Source organism: Nansenia antarctica (assembly GCF_963989245.1).
Source record: "Nansenia antarctica genome assembly, chromosome: 19".
Taxonomy (NCBI): Eukaryota; Metazoa; Chordata; class Actinopteri; order Argentiniformes; family Microstomatidae; genus Nansenia; species Nansenia antarctica.
This window is the reverse complement of record NC_137692.1, coordinates 11,136,004-11,155,460: the sequence shown is the minus strand read 5'-3', so window position 1 is coordinate 11,155,460 and position 19,457 is coordinate 11,136,004. Positions and strand designations below refer to the sequence as shown.

Sequence of the window (19,457 nt, the reverse complement as noted above, 5' to 3'; positions counted from 1 at the left end):
ATATCTATAAAACAGCAACAGCAAACAGACTGAAGCTCAGCTTCTACCCCAGGGCCATCCAGGCCCTGAACACAGCAAAGACCTAGGTTCTGGGCCCTGGACAGTCTGGACGGATTGATGGCAGCTGCTGGACTGAAAAAAATCAGGTGTAGTGCTGAGGCACAAATATGTACATTTCAAGCCTGCAAACTGCGACACTTTAAATGAATGTGCAATAACACTATGTGCAATATGACAACCCTAGTCGTCTTATCTGTACAGTATAGTATAGTGGATAGTGTACATAGCCTCTATTTATGTAAACCAGCTCCTTTCCCTTCTTGTTTTTTTAGTTGTTTTTTTTCCTAGTACCAGGGGAGCCCCCCCCCCTCCCAAATTTCGTTGTTTGGTACCTGTACTATAGCAATGACAATAAAGACCATTCATTCATTCATTCATATTGTCTGCCAAACTCATAATATGGCAGACAATATATACTGGGAGAGAGACCAACGGATTGACACATTGCATATATTTTGGGAGCGTTGAGCTCACACAGTGTAATTAGCACCTCTGCAAGCTTCACATGAACCATAAAACCTTGTCACGTATTATTTATAGTTTGAGCTGTAGGCCTTTCTGGCTGAAATGTTGTTTTTGTAGATTTTGCAAGTAAAATGAAAGCACTTTTAATATGTTGTATACAGGCCGTTCTCTCTTTGGATTTGGGCCGAATACCGAAAATGTTTAATGGATACAGACGGTTCTATAAAGTAGAGGTAGTAGTCATTTATGCACAGTTTGTTCCCCATTGTGATAATGACTACAGTGCCAGTGCCTGATATGTGATTTATAATCACTGCCCGAGTCTATTCGGTTGTTAAGTCTGACGTGTTTCCGGGTCCAACGTTGGCTGAGGGCTCTCTTCGAAATGCCTCAGTAATAATAATAATTCATTATATTTATATAGCGCTTTTCCGAGGCTCAAAGACGCTGACAAATATGGGGAAAACGGGAAAGTGCTGTGTCCCTTGTTGTGTGAATAGATCCGAGTCTAAAAAACGATTGAACTGTCATTCTACCGCTGTAGTACACTGGTACTCTGGTGCAGGGAATTTCTGGTTTGGACCCGGAAATTGCTAAACGTCACGTTTGACGTCAGACTTAACAACCGAATAGCCCTTATCATGACCCTGTCTTCCAGAACCAACCAGCCACATCCAATTGGATCACAACCCATGGACCATGGTCCACACCAAACCCACTCAACAAAAGCTATGTTAGAACTTAAGCCGTGAAGTTTGGACGTGTGTCATCATGCACTCTAACGCTAAAGGGTTTTTAGTTGGGTTGAAATCTTCAAATGATACAACTCATCATGACATAGACCCTCTGCAGCTCATCCAGAATGCTACCGCCCGTCTAGTGTTCAACCTCCCCAAATTCTCCCATGTTGCCCCTCTCCTTCGCACCCTTCACTGGCTCCCCAGTACAGCTCGCATCAGATTCAAGACCCTGGTGCTCACCTACTGGGCAGCAAAGGGAACTGCCCCCCTCCTACATGCATGCAAGCAATGGTCACCCCCCCAAACACCTGCCTGTTCACTCCGCTCTTCCACCTCTGCTGGCCGACTGGCACCACCGCCTCTACGGGGTCAAGACCCCTGTCAAGACTCTTTACTGTCCTGGTGTCCTGGCACCCCATTGGTGGAACGAGCTTCCCACTGCAGTCAGGACTGCAGAGTGTTGTGAATTCTTTTATTAGGATAAAACCCCTTGAGATGTATCATCTCGTTTTCGAGGGGGTCCTAGTATTACAATAATAAAAGCAGAAATAATAAGAGATACAATTATGACAAAATACAGACAGACAAGAGATAAACAACAACATACCTTACTAATTGAAAAACATTGTCACTCTCTATCTTCCGCCGTAGACTGAAGACCCATCTCTTCAGGCTACACCCTGACCCTCCTAACCAGTCTGTCCCCTCTACCCCCCTGTAGAGTTTCTCTACTGTAAATAATACATATATATATATATATATATATATATATATATATATATATTTAAAGCATTTTGACTGCCAATGGCCTATGGCCCGAGCATAGATTACTTTTTCTCGCGATGACTGATGGATAGATGATTCACTTACTTAGACAAATGCATTTGTTGTAAGTCACTTTGGATAATGGTGTCTGCTAAAATGCCAAAACTGTAAACAAATTGTTTAAATGTAATGACATATGTGTCTGAGATTTCTTCAGTTTGAATTTGAACCCATCCTTAGGATAAAGAGGGTCTGAAAACCAGGGCCCAAATACTATGACTCCAAAGGCAAATGATGGATCTCATCGCTCTATTTTTAAATCAGAATCTTAATGAACCCCACAGACTGGCTCTTTCCATGAATTCCATGAATTCATTGAGGTGAAATGGATCTAGGCAGTGGATGAAAAATGATGTGATAAAAATGGTCGACCTTGTTTGAAGACACGGGTTGACAAAGGGCTCATGTGTGTATCTGAAAGCATTGGACAAGTCTATTAATTGCACAACTACTCATATTCTACTCTTCATAGCCTATTTTAGAGATGTGTGCTTATTTGACATTTTAGTTCAGTGTATTCATATTTCCTCCTGTAGCCTATAGGTATGTTTGTGAGAGCATCAATAAATAAAAGGCAGCGCTACTTTCCAGCCAGCGCCACTTTCCATGCTTTTATAAAGTGAAGTTGTATCAGAGCCATATATGGGCCTATGTACAGTACAGGCCAAAAGTCTGGACACACCTTGTCATTCAATGTGTTTCCTTTATTTTCATGACTATTTGGTACATTGTAGATTCTCACTGAAGGCATCAAAACTATGAATTAACACATAGGAATTATGTATTGAACAATAAAGTGTGAAATAACTCTAAATATGTCTTATATTTTAGATTCCTCAAATTAGCCACCCTTTGCTTTTTTGTTGTTAATAAAATATATAATAATAATATTAAATATAATATGTGTTAATAATAATACGTTATTATATATATATAATATTATTATTATATATTTTATTAACAACACATTTTATTTTATTTTATTAACAACAAAAAAGCAAAGGGTGGCTACTTTGAGGAATCTAAAATATAAGACATATTTAGAGTTATTTCATTTCATATTTAGAGTGTTCATTCATAGTTTTGATGCCTTCAGTGAGAATCGACAATGTAAATAGTCATGAAAATAAAGGAAACGCATTGAATGAGAAGGTGTGTCCAAACTTTTGGCCTGTACTGTACATCCATACATGACTTGAGTTGCATATTGTTGTAACGGGTTATGTAGGTAGGCTACGATGGAAAGCCTGGGGAGGCGTGGGTGTTTTTGGGGATGCCCGAACTAGTCCCGGCATTCTATGAATCACATCCCTCTGATCCCCGGGCAGATCCAGTTTCACTGGGCTGCGGCAGGCTGGGCTCTCATCGCGATCGGCTCCTTGCGGTTTCGGAAGCTGTTGGTTTGAGAGGAAGGTTAAACATTTGACAACGCAAAATTTGCAATCGCTCGCAAGTTGTTATGGCTCTCAACGTTGACGTTGAGCTCTGTGATCCGAGTTTCTGCCCGGTATGACGGTCTAATTGGTTTCTTCAATGAAGGATCGTCAGTAGTTCCCCGGGGGCTCGGTGGACTGAGCGCTGCTGAAGGGGGTCCCGTCCCGTCAATCGCCCCTCGCTCGTTTTTTAAACACCGTTTTTCCATCCCGGTTCAGCGCTTTTACAGACACCAACACACACGTGGATAGGGAAAGGGATTTTTCTTATAATTACGCGCGTCGGAGCCTCTTTTTATCCGTCGGGAGTCGGAACAACAAGGGAATCTGACCACTAGAACCTGTTATTATAACGAATATCCACGTTGTCTTTTTACCTGGGGATTGGGAAATAGCAGTGTTTTCGTAGGTTTTCACCATGAGTGACCTGGAGCTGGAGCAGGACTTTGCCAAGGTCTTAATGCTGAAGGAGGAGAGGATCCGGGACTTGGAGAGGCGCCTGGGGGACAGGGAGGATGAGATCCAGGAGCTGAAGAGGAAACTGCACAAATGTCAGTCGGTGCTGCCCAGCGCGGAGCTGATCGGACCCCGGACCAGGAGGGCGCAGGGCATCTCCGCGGAGCCCCAGACCCACCAGGACCTCTCCACACAAGTCTTTCGGAAATATGCCAAGTCCGACTGGTAAGAGAGTTGGTTTGACAGTCAACAGTGTCAAGTCAACTGCATTTTGGTATGAGGCTGCTTTACAGTAGACTTAAGACAAGAAATCAACCTGCAGGCCATTGTCTTTCCATAATAAACAAGTCACTGATGAGATATCGTGACGTTAGAATTATAAGGTTCTATCTCCATTTTTGTCAAAATTTAGTTTTTTTACATAATCTGATCCATTAGGTGTTTATTAATGCCTGTGTGGTGTTATTTTTAAAATGTTGACATTTTTGAGTTAGTAATTCATAAAATACAAAGGTTCCATCTCACAAAACATAATGGAATGTAAAAACTTTTACGCTCAATATCTCTGAACTGCCCTAAACGGAGATAGAACCTTATCATTCTAAGCTCACGATAATAGAGAAATTGTTCACTTTCTTGATGAGATGTTTGGGTTAATAAGCCTATATTTTTGTTCTGGTTCAGTTGACATCTTACTTTAGTACACTGTAGCCTTAATAGTGTGAGCAAGCTTTCATCAAGTGCATATCCTTTACTTTGGAGATGGAGATGCATTGCGCATGAATGGGCTTTTGAATGGGCTGATCTTTAATTGTCGGCACCGATGACGCACCTCCCAGGCGAGCTTCAGAGAGAGTTGTCTAATTGATCCGATCCATCATGGTATTCCCACCGGACGGGGAACGGAGGAAGTAACGGTGCATTATTGGCTTTTAGGAGCTAGACGCTGAGCGCCCCGGAGTGCAGAGGGAGGATATTTAATACTCCATTAGAACACGCTTTGTTTGGCCATATGCTGCTTTCATCACCGTGCATTGCTTTGAAGATTATCTGTATGGAAGTTCAATCAGATGTCACATATTGGAAATTAGTCTAAAAGGATATGAATACGCATATGAACGACCAATTCATTTGAATGTTTGCTGAAGGTTATTTTTAAAATCAAATATGATTCTTAATTTAGGCCTACCCAATTATCACATTCAAACACTTGACTATGGCACCATCTACTTTTAAGAGAGTTGCGAGAAACAGATGATTTATATAGGCGTTTGTATGTTATTCCCCATGTCGCACCACTCATTCTACAGGCTACCTGATTTACACTGCTTTAAAACATGCTTTAAATGATATAGACATCTTATTTATGTTCTTTCTTGTGTTAGGATAACACAAATACGCACACACACATATACACACACGCACGCACGCACACACACACGTGCACACACACACACACACACACACACACACACACACACACACACACACGCACACACATGCACACACACACACACACACACACACACACACACACACACACACACACAAATTCTCATTGCAATACTCAAAGCTAATCTGGACAAATTAGTTGTAATACCTGCCTAATGAGCACAGACAAATTAGAAATCTAAATTGTGTTAACATGCGCTAATTCATGGCAAGACAATTTCCCACTGGGTGTCATCATTGTTACTCTGCGAGAATTAAATGCCCGGCCTAGTTACATGCCAAGCACAAGGTGGGTGACTTTAGAAAGGTTCGGACTGAACTGAACCCAATACATTGTGTGGGCCGCACTGTCTATTTCACTTTCCAGAATTAGCAGTATCCAAAGGGCAATATACTAACTTTGAGGTAACCAGGCTAAAAAAAAACTTGCGCAAACCAGGATAATGTGTTTGAAAAGGATATACACATTAATTAAGAAATGTTTAGAAATAAATGTCATCATAATTCACTGATGGTCATAGGGGGCTTTTTAACTGCCTAATCACAAGAAAGAAGCAAAGCTTATTCTATAATGATAATGTAATTACTGTATGAATGAAATGCACAGTATGAATCAAATGGTTTGATATTTCTCCACCTAAAACTTAAGACTATATAGAGCTTTCCTGAAAATGGTGGATTTGATCAATAATTAGGCTAGCGAGGGTATAATCATCAGAGACCAGTATTACATTGTGACCTATCCTTCCTTTGCAAGTCCCTGTGTGGGTGCATGATTGTGTAGGCCCACTATAAACACACATATTCTACTGTACACCCAGCAACATGTTAATGATATGTCATTTACTATTTAGATAAGATAGTTAAGGGGCGGTGGTGGCTCAACCGGTACAGCCGGTGTAGGTACCACATGTATTCGGGCCTGTTCGAGTGTTCATGGTCCCTGCCATTGCAGATTACGTATCACTGTATAATTGGCTGTGATGACGTAACACGTTATGGTTGGCTGCAGAGCTGTAAACGTAACACATTATGGTTGGCTGCAGAGCTGTAAACGTAACACATTATGAATTGTCGGTGGGCCGCATCTTGAAGTGTCCCTGAGCAAGGCACTAAACCCCTAATTGCTCCGGGGTGGTCGCCTATATGGTCGCCTATATGGCTGTGACCCCTTACCTAGATGCCCCCTCTAGAGCATAAATGCATTTCCTTGTACTCTGTGCAATGACAAACTTTGAATCCCTTTCCCTTTCCCTATAAGCACATGACTAACGCAGCAATAATATGCTTACATTCCAGTTGTTGTTATATTTAGACCCTGGGGCCTGGTGGGCTGGTACAGTGACAGTCCAATCTAACTCCTTATGGAGACAGCCAACTAATTAAATGGTGGAATGTCTTTATTCCTGGTGAAACAAAGGTGTTGTTAGGCGGCTTATCTAACGAGACTGGCTATCGGTGGTTTACACCAGCGAGTCGGTCGGACCGCCAGGGGTCAGAGACAGTGTGACCCCCATTAGCCGTCCAAATGTGGCACCAGCCGACAGGCTCCAGGAGCTCATCGTATTACAGCGGCATGGAGCATCGGATCCTCTTTCTATTGATCGGTATAGGAAAAGGGCTGAGCTGGAAGTGTACCGTGGTGAAATTTAAAGCCTGTGTCTCTTACAGCAGAGGTTGTTTGAAGGAGAGTGACAGGGGGATGTTGTGGAGGAGAGAAGAGGGGGATGAAGTTCAAAGGAAAACAACAAAAGACATGAAGGGTCACTTGCAAAGTCGCTAGCATGTTAGTGGCTAAATTGAGTACATTATGTATACCTAAGTAGCCTATACTTAATTATGTTTCTGTGCGCCACACATCCAATCAAGAAATGTTCCCTTTGGTGTCAGTTGGAAATGTAATTTGAATTAAATGTCGATAGATTAGATTAGATTCAACTTTATTGTCATTGCAGAGTACAAGTACTATACAATTAAATGCTGTTTAGTATCCAACCAAAAGTGCAAATAGGTATGATATAAGGGCATGACATAAATAGAACAAGAATGGTAGTGATAGGTGACTAGGCAATATACGGTATGTGCCGGAGGTAGTATTGTAAACTTCAGTTTAGTTTAGAGGTATATACAGTTATGAGCTATGTACAGTTAGATAGCTAGTACAGTCAGGTAGTTTATATACAGTATCTAATGTGCAGAAGTATAAAAGAAGCTATATCATGAAACTTGTGCAATGTGCAATATACAGTAGGACCAAAGGTAGCAATGTAAACATCAGTAGTGCAAAGGTTATAGAGTGATCACATTAACCAGGTACGCTCCATCATCTGAGATTTTCTCGTGCCACATGAAATATACAAAAGGTTGCTTAATATCCATACATATTACTACCCGTCATTACCCAAAGCCACTGTGGAAAACACCAAACATAACACTCTGCATTGCAATTGCATTTCAGCTTCTTCGTTTACAATGATGGCGTTTAGTCAATCACCCTCTGGTGTACATGCACGCCATGCTGAAATGCGTGCCATGTTTACAGTTTTCCATTGTGGCTTCAGGTAATGATGGGTATAAAGTTAATTTGTAGGGATATTGATCCTGGACAGAACATGTACTACTCCTAGACTATATACTCATGAGCCTTGAATTGCTAGATCTAATTTGTTGCAATTGAAGTTATGGGAACATATCCTTTTACCATGACCTGAAAGTGGTCAATTGCAAATTGGATTAAACCTTCAGAACAGGTGCATCCAATTATCAAAGTTAGAGCCTGATATATTTTCATTGCAAGTGGGTTTAGTCTTAAACTATTTAGTCTTAAACTAAATATTATTAATAGTAATAAATCAAGGAATCTATGGTAACACATGTGTCCTAGAATGTTTAAACATCCTTGGAATGTAGATTGGGCCATACAATGACAATGTTTTGTTTGCCAAAAATAACGGGTGCTATCAGTCAATGATCTTGTTAGTTGAGTCAATTGGGTGAGTGATAGTAAGTAGGTGTATATTTCTTCATAGTCAGTTGGTGTGAAGTATGTAATGCTTGGCTCTGGAGGTCTGTTTAGCTCCCCATGAATTATGACTGAACCTGGAAGTACACATTTGGCTCTCACACTATTCCACTGCATACCTGGTAGATAGCTAAGCGTTCTTTTATTATCAAGTCATATATTATGTCAGAGACTTGTTAGAAAGTTATTTCCACAACATTGTTGTCCCAAAGCGCTCACTATAGCTATCATTGATTCTGCTGTGACGGTTTGCTTCCGCATTGCTATAGTATGACAGTCATATTTTACAGTGCTGTTAATTACAATGTTGAATGGTTGTGCAACACCAACTCTATACTTTTAGAATGTGAAGGAGACTTCAGACACAGTTCAGCAGATATTATATATAGATATACAGTATATCTCAAAAGTGAGTACACCCTTTGCAAATACTCACTTTTGTTGCCAGCTGTTTAGACATTAACAGCTGTGTACTGAGTAATTTTCAATGGACAATAAATCTATACTGTTATTCAAGCAGCACACTGACTACTTTAAGTTATATCAAAGTTTCATTAAGATAGTGTTATCCCCTGAAAGGATATGCCAGAATATTTGCAAAAATCTAAAGGGTGTACTCACTTTTGAGATATACTGTATATGTGTATCAGAGACAAGACCTAGATGTAGATCTACTCGATTTATGAGGAGCAATTAGATGACATGACAGTCTGCTCCTCTAGACATGTGCACTAATGTCTGCACACACACTTTCCCACCCTCGACACATATAGTAGGCAGGTACACACTCATGCACTCATGCACTCACACACACACACACACACACACACACACACACACACACACACACACACACACACACACACACACACTCACACACACACACACACACACACTCACACACACACACACACACACACACACACACACACACACACACACACACACACACCCCGAAGGTGTCTCCTTTGAGGGTCATTCGTGGTAACACAAAGTGTAGTGGACCCTGATCTTTCTTTCCTATTCTAGATTGCTAACATGTTTAAGTTTCATTGATCAAACATGTTCAAGCACATGTTCAAGATACACTCCTTCACTGTTTTCAGCCTTTTGATATGTTATCCCTAACTTCTGTCTTTGGTATCAGGTATGGCCACAAGAGGGCAGTTTTGATCTGTTTTCAAATCATCAGGCCCTTGTGGTAAGGGATGTTACCATTCAGACACATCTAACTCTAACCGTAACTCCAAACTGACTCCTAAATCAAGAACAAATAACATATGCACTTGCTTGTCAGTTAAATAGGACTATTACCACCTCTAACTCTCTAGGGCCACATCGTATCCCCTGATATTACAGTACACTGAACAGCACAACAGCTAAAATGTTATTTTTGGCCAAGTATATTTGCACATACAGGAAGACTTGAGTAGGTGAGGTTGAGTAGGTCTATGGTAGTTCAGTGGATTCCTGATGAATCATTGGAATAACACCAACTGGCACCGGAGTGCTCAGAGCTAAAACACTGTGGATTAGACAGTGTGGTGGAGATTACCCTACAGGAGATTTGAATGGTAATCTTTATCATCATAACCATAATCATCATCATCATCAGCAACATCATCATCATCAGTCTCATCCTCCTCCTCATCATTCTCATCACCATTTCTGTAAGGTGTACATGTATCTGAATCTGTTGCTGTTGTTGTGTCCCTTCTCCTGTTTCCCTTGTTGACCCTTGACTCTTGGCTTGTTGAATCTGCTCATCTGTGAATTGGTCACCTGAAAAGAGCAGACTGGACACTTGCAATGTGGTAAGCACTTTGATAGGCCATCTTATTATATGGGTCTAGTAGTATAAACTAGATTTTATAGATGTCCTGCAGCTATGCTCTTCAAACTTCAATGGACTGACACATATCGCATTATTCCAAAGGGCTTTACAATGGCCTCTCATTCACACACCAATGGTGGCAAGCCGGCCCGCTCATTGGGAGCAATTAGGGGTTCAGTGTCTTGCCCAAGGACACCTCAACACGTGGCCAGCCGGGGTTTGAACCGCCAATCTTTCAGACCTTGCGATCATTAGACACCGGCTCTACCTCCTGCGCCTAAATGCTGTGTCTCTGTGATAGACTTCAACGCCTCTGTCATTTCACATACTATATTCTGATCTCTGTGTTAAGGTTATTATTATTATCTTTATGATTGTCATTAGAATGTGTGCATATGAGGCTTGAGCAGTCTTGGCAAATAGTCAAAATAGTCAACATCCAAGGGCAGTAGCCTGGTTACAACACACAACAAGGCAGATATGATCAATGGGCTCATTATCAAACTATACAAATGTAATTGTAGGTGCATTAGCACATGCAATGAATGCCCCCAGACCAAACCAACTTAGAAGACATAGTACAGTACAGGCCAAAAGTTTGGACACACCTTCTTATTCAATGTGTTTCCTTTATTTTCATGACTATTTACATTGTAGATTCTCACTGAAGGCATCAAAACTATGAATGAACACATGTGGAATGATGTACTTAACAAAAAAGTGTGAAATAACTCTAAATATGTCTTATATTTTAGATTCCTCAAAGTAGCCACCCTTTGCTTTTTTGTTGTTAATAAAATAAAAAATGTTTGTTGTTAATAAAATATATTATAATAATATTATATATATATATAATAACATATTATTAACACATATTATATTAAATATTATTATTATATATGTTATTAACAACAAAAAAGCAAAGGGTGGCTACTTTGAGGAATCTAAAATAGATTGCAAGTGTCCATAATAGTCATGAAAATAAAGGAAACGCATTGAATGAGAAGGTGTGTCCAAACTTTTGGCCTGTACTGTATGTTGTTCCAGTAGTGGTGCCCCAGGCTGTGTATGTAGCTACTATACATTGCGCAGAGCAGACTGGATTTTTACCTCGGATGTATGTAGGCATAGGCACTCTTCTCGCCTCGCCCTCTCCGGGGGTCGTAACCTGACGCACTCGAGGAGGGACGGTGCTCACAGCTGAGACCGAGAGAGAGAACAACTTTACATTTGAGAGCCAGGGGCATTCGGAGTTCACCGTGGCGGCTCTTTGGATTTTTCAGTACCACTCGTCAACGGCGAGCCGTTTGGGAACCAAGGAGAACCATAAGACGCCTAATTCCAAAGCTGTCGGATGCGGGATAAAGTTGTTTTTTCGCAGCGGTGGATTTAGATTACCGTCTTAATAGTTTCTGGATAAAGTTTTGGGATTGGGAAGTATTTCCCCCGGGCATCACGGAGACCCTCAACATGGGCACGTTGCGCGACCTCCAATACGCGCTGCAGGAGAAGATCGAGGAGCTGCGGCAGAGAGACGCGCTGATCGACGAGCTGGAGCTGGAGCTGGACACGAAGGACGAGCTGATCCAGAGGCTGCAGACCGAGCTGGACAAGTACCGCTCCGTGGTCCGGCCGGCCACCCAACAGCAGGTCCACAAGCCCACCGAACTGCCCGAGCAACAGCGCACCAAGAGGCAGGCGATCTCAGCCGAGCCCACCGCCTTCGACATCCAGGAGCTCAGCCATGTCACCCTGCCCTTCTACCCCAAAAGCCCCCAGTAGGTGTACAGGTACCACATGGGTAGCCTAACCTTTTACTGTCATATACAGTATTTGCCTTTCTGTATAGTAGCTATAGTGACATGCATAGCTCATGTTTCATCCACCGTTTACCGTTATTCCTAATTGTGCGTTATCTTGCTGAGGCGCGTTTGGTGCGTCAGGACAGGTAAGGCACTTCGTGACGTTAGAATTATAAGGTTCTATCTCCATTTTTTATCAAAATTGAGTTTTTTTACATAATCTGATCCATTAGGTGTTTATTAATGCCTGTGTGGTGTTATTTTTTAAAATGTTGACATTTTTGAGTTAGTCATTCATAAAATACAAAGGTTCCATCTCACAAAACATAATGGAATGTACAAACTTTGACGCTCAATATCTCTGAACTGCCCTAAACGGAGATAGAACCTTATAATTCTAAACGGAGATAGAACCTTATCATTCTAAACTCACGACTTGTGTGTATCAGGTAAGGCACTTGTGTGTATCAGGTAAGGCACTTGTGTGTATTGGTGTTGATATGTCAAATTAAGGGCTTCCGATGAATGCACAGCGGGATAAATACTGGATTGTGTTTTGCCTCCCCATGTGGCTCAGTTAGAGTTGTCATATCCTGTTAATACCCTGGGGGGTATTTTAATCCTTATTCATTCTCCCTCTCTTGAATCTGCTACTTTTTCTGTCTTTATTTTCTATTACACCAAACGTGGGCTATAGTATTCACTAGTTTTGGAAAAGGATAGAGTATAGTAGCTACACACACACACACGCACGCACGCACACACACACACACACACACACACACACACACACACACACACACACACACACACACACACACACAGCGCCGTTCAGATGCACTCGCAGTGCAACAGTGCAGATCCAGAATGTCTAGAATAGCATTTTGATAGCTTTTTCTAAAAGTGATATCTGACACTCTTTGAGTGTCACCTTGGCTAAAACGAGAGTAAATGATGCTTTATTAGTTACATCATGCCTCTTAGATATATCTCTTTCTCTCTCTGTCTATATTTCTTTCACAAACAAACAGCTGTGGTCTCATTCTTAGAATAGGAATAATGGCTAGAGACATTTCCCACAAGCCTTGCTGAAGTTGGCAGTATTTGCCTGGTGTGTGTGATACTAAATCAATACACTCACCTCTGAGCATAGACACACACACACACACACACACACACACACACACACACACACACACACACACACACACACACACCTAAACAATACTTTTCTTTTCGTTTCTTTTAATGTATTTACAGGGCTGCTGGATATACAGTAGGCCTACCAGTCGAACGTTTTCCCATTCTGGGAAAGTGTGTCCAAACTTTTGACTGGTACTCTAATGTTTCGCTTTATTTCCAAACATGGTGTTTTACAGGACGTGATATATCAAAAGGAACAGATTATAAACCTGAATAATGGCTTCGGCTGAGACACCAGCTGTGTCCTGGCTAGCCCAGATAAGAATGGCTTTCTCCCCGTGGCCTGTAATGTACAAAGCTTTGAGGGCTTCATTGAGGAACAGTCAACACAAAGGGAGGTTTGTTATTTGAAAAGCAACAAGTAATTCATTCCACTTTCTACCTGTCAGCTGTGTGTTGCTGAAGTACCACCCACCCAGCTAGCCATTCGAATCGACTGGCCTTTGTTTTCCTGCTTTGAGACAGACACGGTCAGCTGGCTAGCTACAGTATGTGTCCTTGCTGAGGTGTCATATGAGGATACACAGAGCCAACGTGGCCAATTCAATTGCATTTCAGTCAACTCAGGAAGTGATTTGAACTTCTAAATCAAAAATCTAATCAAATAAAGGTTGATGTAAAAAGCCTCTCTTTTCCAGTTTGAGAAACCTTTGAAAGTGCTCTCATTTGTTAGCACTGAAATTCACCATATCCCAACTCTATTCGGTTGTTAAGTCGTGACGTGTTTCCGGGTCCAATGTTGGCTGAGGCGCTCTCCTCGAAAATGCCTCAATAATAATAATAATTCATTATACTTACTTATATAGTGCTTTTCCGAGGCTCAAAGACGCTGACAAATATGGGAAAAACTGGAAAGTGCTGTGTCCCTTGTTGTATGAATAGATCCGAGTCTAAAAAACTATTGAACTGTCATTCTACCGCTGTAGTACACTGGTACTATGGTGCGGGGAAATTCTGGTTTGGACCCGGAAATTGCTAAATGTCACGTTTGACGTCAGACTTAACAACTCTATTGAGTATGTGCCCTGGCTGAGCACAGGTGTCTGTTGAGGACACAGAGAGCCAACCTGTCTCTGCCTTCACATGTTTAGATTAGATTAGATTAGATTCAATATTATTGTCATTGCAGACTAGTATACAGTAAGTACTATACAACGAAATGCAGTTACATGTCTGTCTGTGGAGTTCCCCTGAAGAGGCTTTCAGTGTTTCCAGGCTCAGATAGGACTACAGGGAAGGTAGTGAACATGGAAACGGATAAAGACAGTTAGACTAATACATATTGTCTAAAAGTCTGTATCTCACATCTCACCAACTGTCCTTAAGATATCACTCTGGAAACTGAGTGATTTGATATCAGATGTGTCTACAGTTGACAGGTTGCTCATGATGTGATCTCTATTGTTAGTTTTAGATTCTAATAGTGTCAGTTTGACATTGATGGATTACGATTTATACCTACTTTTTTTTAACAGGTTTATGAAAACAAGTATTGTGATTGGCTGAGAGCATTGTGTATTGTGATTGGCATTGGCCAATTGGCCAAGATAATTTAAACTCATTATCTTGAAGAAGCAGACATTAATGATTGCAAAACACTTGTAGGTACACAAGAATGAGTCTCGGTTCTGGTTCTACATTGATTAGAGCAGAGCAACGTAGCGTTTACTCAATGGGTAGAGGATCAATATCTCACCCCTAATCTGACAATATTATCTTTGATTATGACAATAACTGACAATTGATTCTCCTCTGATTTGATGCGTTAGCATAAAGGCTAAATGTAGCCTAGGTTTGGTATCTCAACATTTGAATCTGCTGACTTTTTTGGGTCTTTATTTTCTATTTCCCTCATTTGGGCCTATATGATTCACTGGTTTGGGAAAACTGTTCTCCGAAAATGTTCTGTGGGATTTCTTATGAAAACGAAGGAACATTGCTCTTTCTGTTCTATTTTTATTCTCTTTATCTTTCCTTTTAGTCTTCTGGAATGTGTGTATCCCTGTGTATCTCTCTCTCTTTCTCTCTCTCTCTCTCTCTCTCTCTCTCTCCTTCCCTCCCTCTGCCCCTCCCCTCCATCCCTCTCTCTCTCCCCCTTTTCCCTGGCTTCTTTCCTTTTTTTCCCTCTAAAAGAGCATATTTTCTCCTTTTAAGGAAGAGACCATGTTCAGTCCCCCATACCTGACTCTTGGATCAAAGCAAATAATAGTCTTCTCTTTCAAAGGAGGAGAGGAGGAGAGATGGGCTGATGTATAATGCGATGGGCTGGTCTGGCTACAGTGTAGAGGGCATGGAAGACCAGAGGGCATGGAAGGGCGGGGGGGGGGGGGGGGCACTGGAGGCTCTACTGAGGGGGTCTGGACTCTAGTAGATGAAGCCAGGGACCCTCACTCCTTTCCTGTGTGTAAATCTGTCAGGGGCAGGGATGGGGTTAAGGAGGGAAGCTTCCAGAGGAATGCAGATTTCTCTCGGGAAACAGGACTGCTGTGTTTTAAGACAGTGCGTCTCCTCTCTTTACTTTGCTCTTTCTTCTTTCCGAGGGTTAAGATGAAGGGTGAGGGCTGAACATAGATATAATATATACATATATAATATAATATATATTATGTATATATTATAGTACATATATATTATAGAAAGGTAGTGTTCTAGAGTACTGTATCTTTTTTCTCACAATTATGCCAAAACATTTCAGTCATTATGACAATGATGTCGAGGTTGTTTTATGTTGGGTTGTCTTGTTAGCTGCCAGGGTATCTCTAAGAAGAGAGTTCCCTTAGAGAACAGATCGTTCTTTGAAGAATAATTTGATGGATGGGGAAGCCTAATGTTACATCACAACCAAAGAGGAAATACAGCAGGTCATCTTTTGCACAATGTTTCTTGGATATGAAATGCCTGAAATTTGTAACCCTGATGATTGCAGTTCAGTTGAAGACGTTTTGGAATTTTTTGTATTTCTACTGCAATATTAGGTTTTCACGGTCAGTTTGGCTCTGAGAACCCAAGTGTTGTACAGGTTCTGTTACATTATGTAGTACATTGACATTGGAAAAAACATTGACATTGGTTGGAAATCTCGCTTGTCAAATGTTGTCTGCTTCCCCAGACTCGACCTGTTTTTTCAAATGAATATCAAAAGCAGAGACCGGCATAGTGTGCCGTTGAGGACATCTCCCGGTGTGAATGATTGCTCCTAAAAAGGAGGAGGTTTGTGTATGACACTGTTTTCGTAGAACGGGGTTTTACTTTTAAAGCATGGGCAACACTTAAAATTGGTCCCCTGGAGTTCTACTCCCAGCATCCTTTGAGGGGTAGACGCTGCTCCTGTCCTTCTTTCTTTTTATCGATAGCGACATAAAGCTAGTCTTCAAAGACGAGTCTCCTCGTTGGATTAACCTTGTTACATTCGATTAGCCTCGTTTACAGAGATGGGTCACATTGAGCCCACGTGACACTCAACTGACTAACTCAGCTTCCAATAACAGATCTCCCTATGAAACCATTTACTATAATTCTGTCTTATCTTTATTTATCTAGATACAGTATGTCGGTTAAAGATACCACGTGTAGTTGTGCATGTTGCGGCCCTCTTTGGCCACACTGACACATTTGAAAATGCAAAATATGGGCCAATGTGTGCATATCCAACAAACAAACAAACAAACTGTACAAATGGTACATAAAGGCTAAAGGCTCAACCACATCAGTATGTTAATGTTTGGATCCAAACAGCACTCTCCACTGAACATTTTTGATCATGTGATCTCATTCCTTGGTCGTTACCAATTTATCACGGCCATTTAGTACTGTTTTAAAGGTTAAATCTACATAAGTGTGTGGAAATTGTGTGAGCAAGACAGAACATCTCCATTATCCAGTTGAGTTGAGATGGAGTGATGATGTCACCTCTGTATAGGCACCCCCCTCTATTAGTACAGCTTCTCTCACCTGTGGGGTCCATAATTACCTCATCAACATTTTGTAAATGGCAATGACTTTGACATCAAATGATAATATGTGTATGGCTTTCTAGCTCTTCCTCCCTCCCTCCATCTCTCTTTCTCCCTCACTCTCCCCATTCTTCTGTCCTCCCTTCCACCCTTCTTGATCACTTTCTTCTCACTGACCAATCTTTACCTCCTGTCACTCCCCCTCTTTTGTTTCCTCTCCCTCTTTATACTCTCCCCATATTCAAATATATGTCTCTCCATTCCCCCCTCTCTCTCCCTCCCTCCCTTTCTACTTCTACTCATCTCTCATGCCTCTGCCCTATCACACATTCTCTCATGTACTCTCGCTCCATTTGGTTTTCTTTCTGTGTGTCCCTCTGCCTTCTGACCATTATTCTATGATATCATCACTCAAAATGTTGTCAGTAACATTTTATTTGGATTTGTCACATGACTAGTTAACTACAATGTTATAAGCAAAATGTGTCTTAACCTTATCGTAATGCTACAAAGCTTTTGGGGAACCAACTCGTTTATGAAACGTACAAGCGAACAACAATTTGACTTTAAAAAATACTTTAAACCCTGTGTTCCTTCCGAATCAGTATTCCCTTAAAAACAAGATGGCAGCTCTGATATAATGAAATAATATGCAAGATCATATTCTGTGTTGTTATGCTTCATGCATACAACCACCTCTTGATTATTGCATATTAGCTTGGATGTGTTTATTCCTGTTTTCCGGAGTTAAAGGTTACACTGCATATCATAGCAGGGAAATAGCTTCTCTTGGTTCACTGCAGTTCAGAGCTCTTTGTGAATCGTCCTTGTAGCACAGTCTAAGCTAATTTGTCTTGCAATGTGTACCTTTGAATTAGATCAATCCGTGTCTGTAAGACCTTGGTATTATTGTTGGAGTTGTTTCCGGTAGTTTCACGTTGAGAACATCTTTTGTCAAAGATTCCTTTTCTGGAGATCTGTTGGAAGCACATTTGTAATATGAGGCTAGAAATGCATTACTGAAGACACTGTGCTCAATATCACACAGAAGTGATCAATATCAGTGAAGTAGTTGAGGATCTAGCCTCATTGTTTGGGGTTTGATGTGTTGCTCAGTGCCTATACTAGCATTCCTTTAGCAGGATGTAAAGTAGAGGCATTTCTTTAAAGGTGTTCTTAAAACAGAATGTTACACAATATATTATGTTCATATATATAAATGATATATTCTAAAGTATACCAAAATATGCACTCACTGTACTGTAAGTCGCTGTGGATAAAATAGCCAATGACATACAGTACCGGTATATTAGTAATATACTAAGTAATATTAGTACTAATTTTCTAAATGTCTTTGACACTCTCTCCCCCCAGGTCCAAGGACCTGATCAAGGAGGCCATCTTGGACAATGATTTCATGAAGAACCTCGAGCTGTCTCAGATCCAGGAGATCGTGGACTGCATGTACCCTGTGGATTATGGGAAAGACAGCTGCATCATCAAGGAGGGAGATGTGGGATCTTTGGTCTATGTCATGGAAGGTACGCTAACACTGATTTAGTGTCAACGTTTATTGCAATTGTATTGTTGTTGTATTGTTAAGATGTTTGTTTATTTGAATCATCTCTGTTCTCTTCCTGTGTACCTAAGATAAGGTAAATACTGTAGTATTGGTGAAGTATTACTCTAACCTGCACAGTGCATACTGTATTAGTATTACTCTAACCTGCACAGTGCATACTGGTGGGAGGATGAAGACGGTACTGTTTGGTACAGAGCATAATTCTTCTCAGAGATGTATGTTAGTCTGTGTGTATGTGTGTGCGCTTGTGTATGTGGGTGTGTGCTATGTGTGTCGGTGTAAAGGTTTCCTTGCTCTAGGTAGATCTAGAACAGTGGCATTTAAATATATTGTGTTTGTGTGATTTTACCCCCCATCATATTGATTGGGACCGCCAGAGGGAGTTTTTATTTAATTTTTAGTTTAATTAGGGAATCTGCAGCACATTTCATAGATTCTATGTGCCATATTGGATCACTCCTAGGAAGTGGGATTGTCCATTAAAGAGCAATATAGCATTGTATCCATTATAGGATGGTATGTTTTGATATTTTTAAATATGTTTACAAATAGAAAGGCAAAGGGTACTGAGTTTTCAACTGCTTGTTAACGCAAATATCTAATCAGCTAATCACGTGGCAGCAACTCAAT

At 41.0% G+C, this 19,457-nt stretch overlaps 1 protein-coding gene across 2 annotated transcripts in view; it reads left to right on the top strand.

The window, feature by feature from the left end:
• Nucleotides 1-3,941: 3,941 nt before the first annotated feature.
• The window catches only part of LOC308174168 (cGMP-dependent protein kinase 1), a gene marked incomplete at both ends in the record, with an annotated part of 94,729 nt that continues 79,213 nt past the window's right edge, over nt 3,942-19,457 (top strand). Inside the window, 2 exons of one of the 2 annotated variants that reach the window (XM_080549239.1) lie at nt 3,942-4,204; nt 18,620-18,786. In XM_080549239.1, coding sequence (XP_080405365.1) covers nt 3,942-4,204; nt 18,620-18,786 — 430 coding nt within the window. Of the gene's footprint in view, nt 4,205-11,757; nt 12,066-18,619; nt 18,787-19,457 lie in introns of those variants that run through there. The other variant, XM_080549238.1, reaches the window with a different exon arrangement.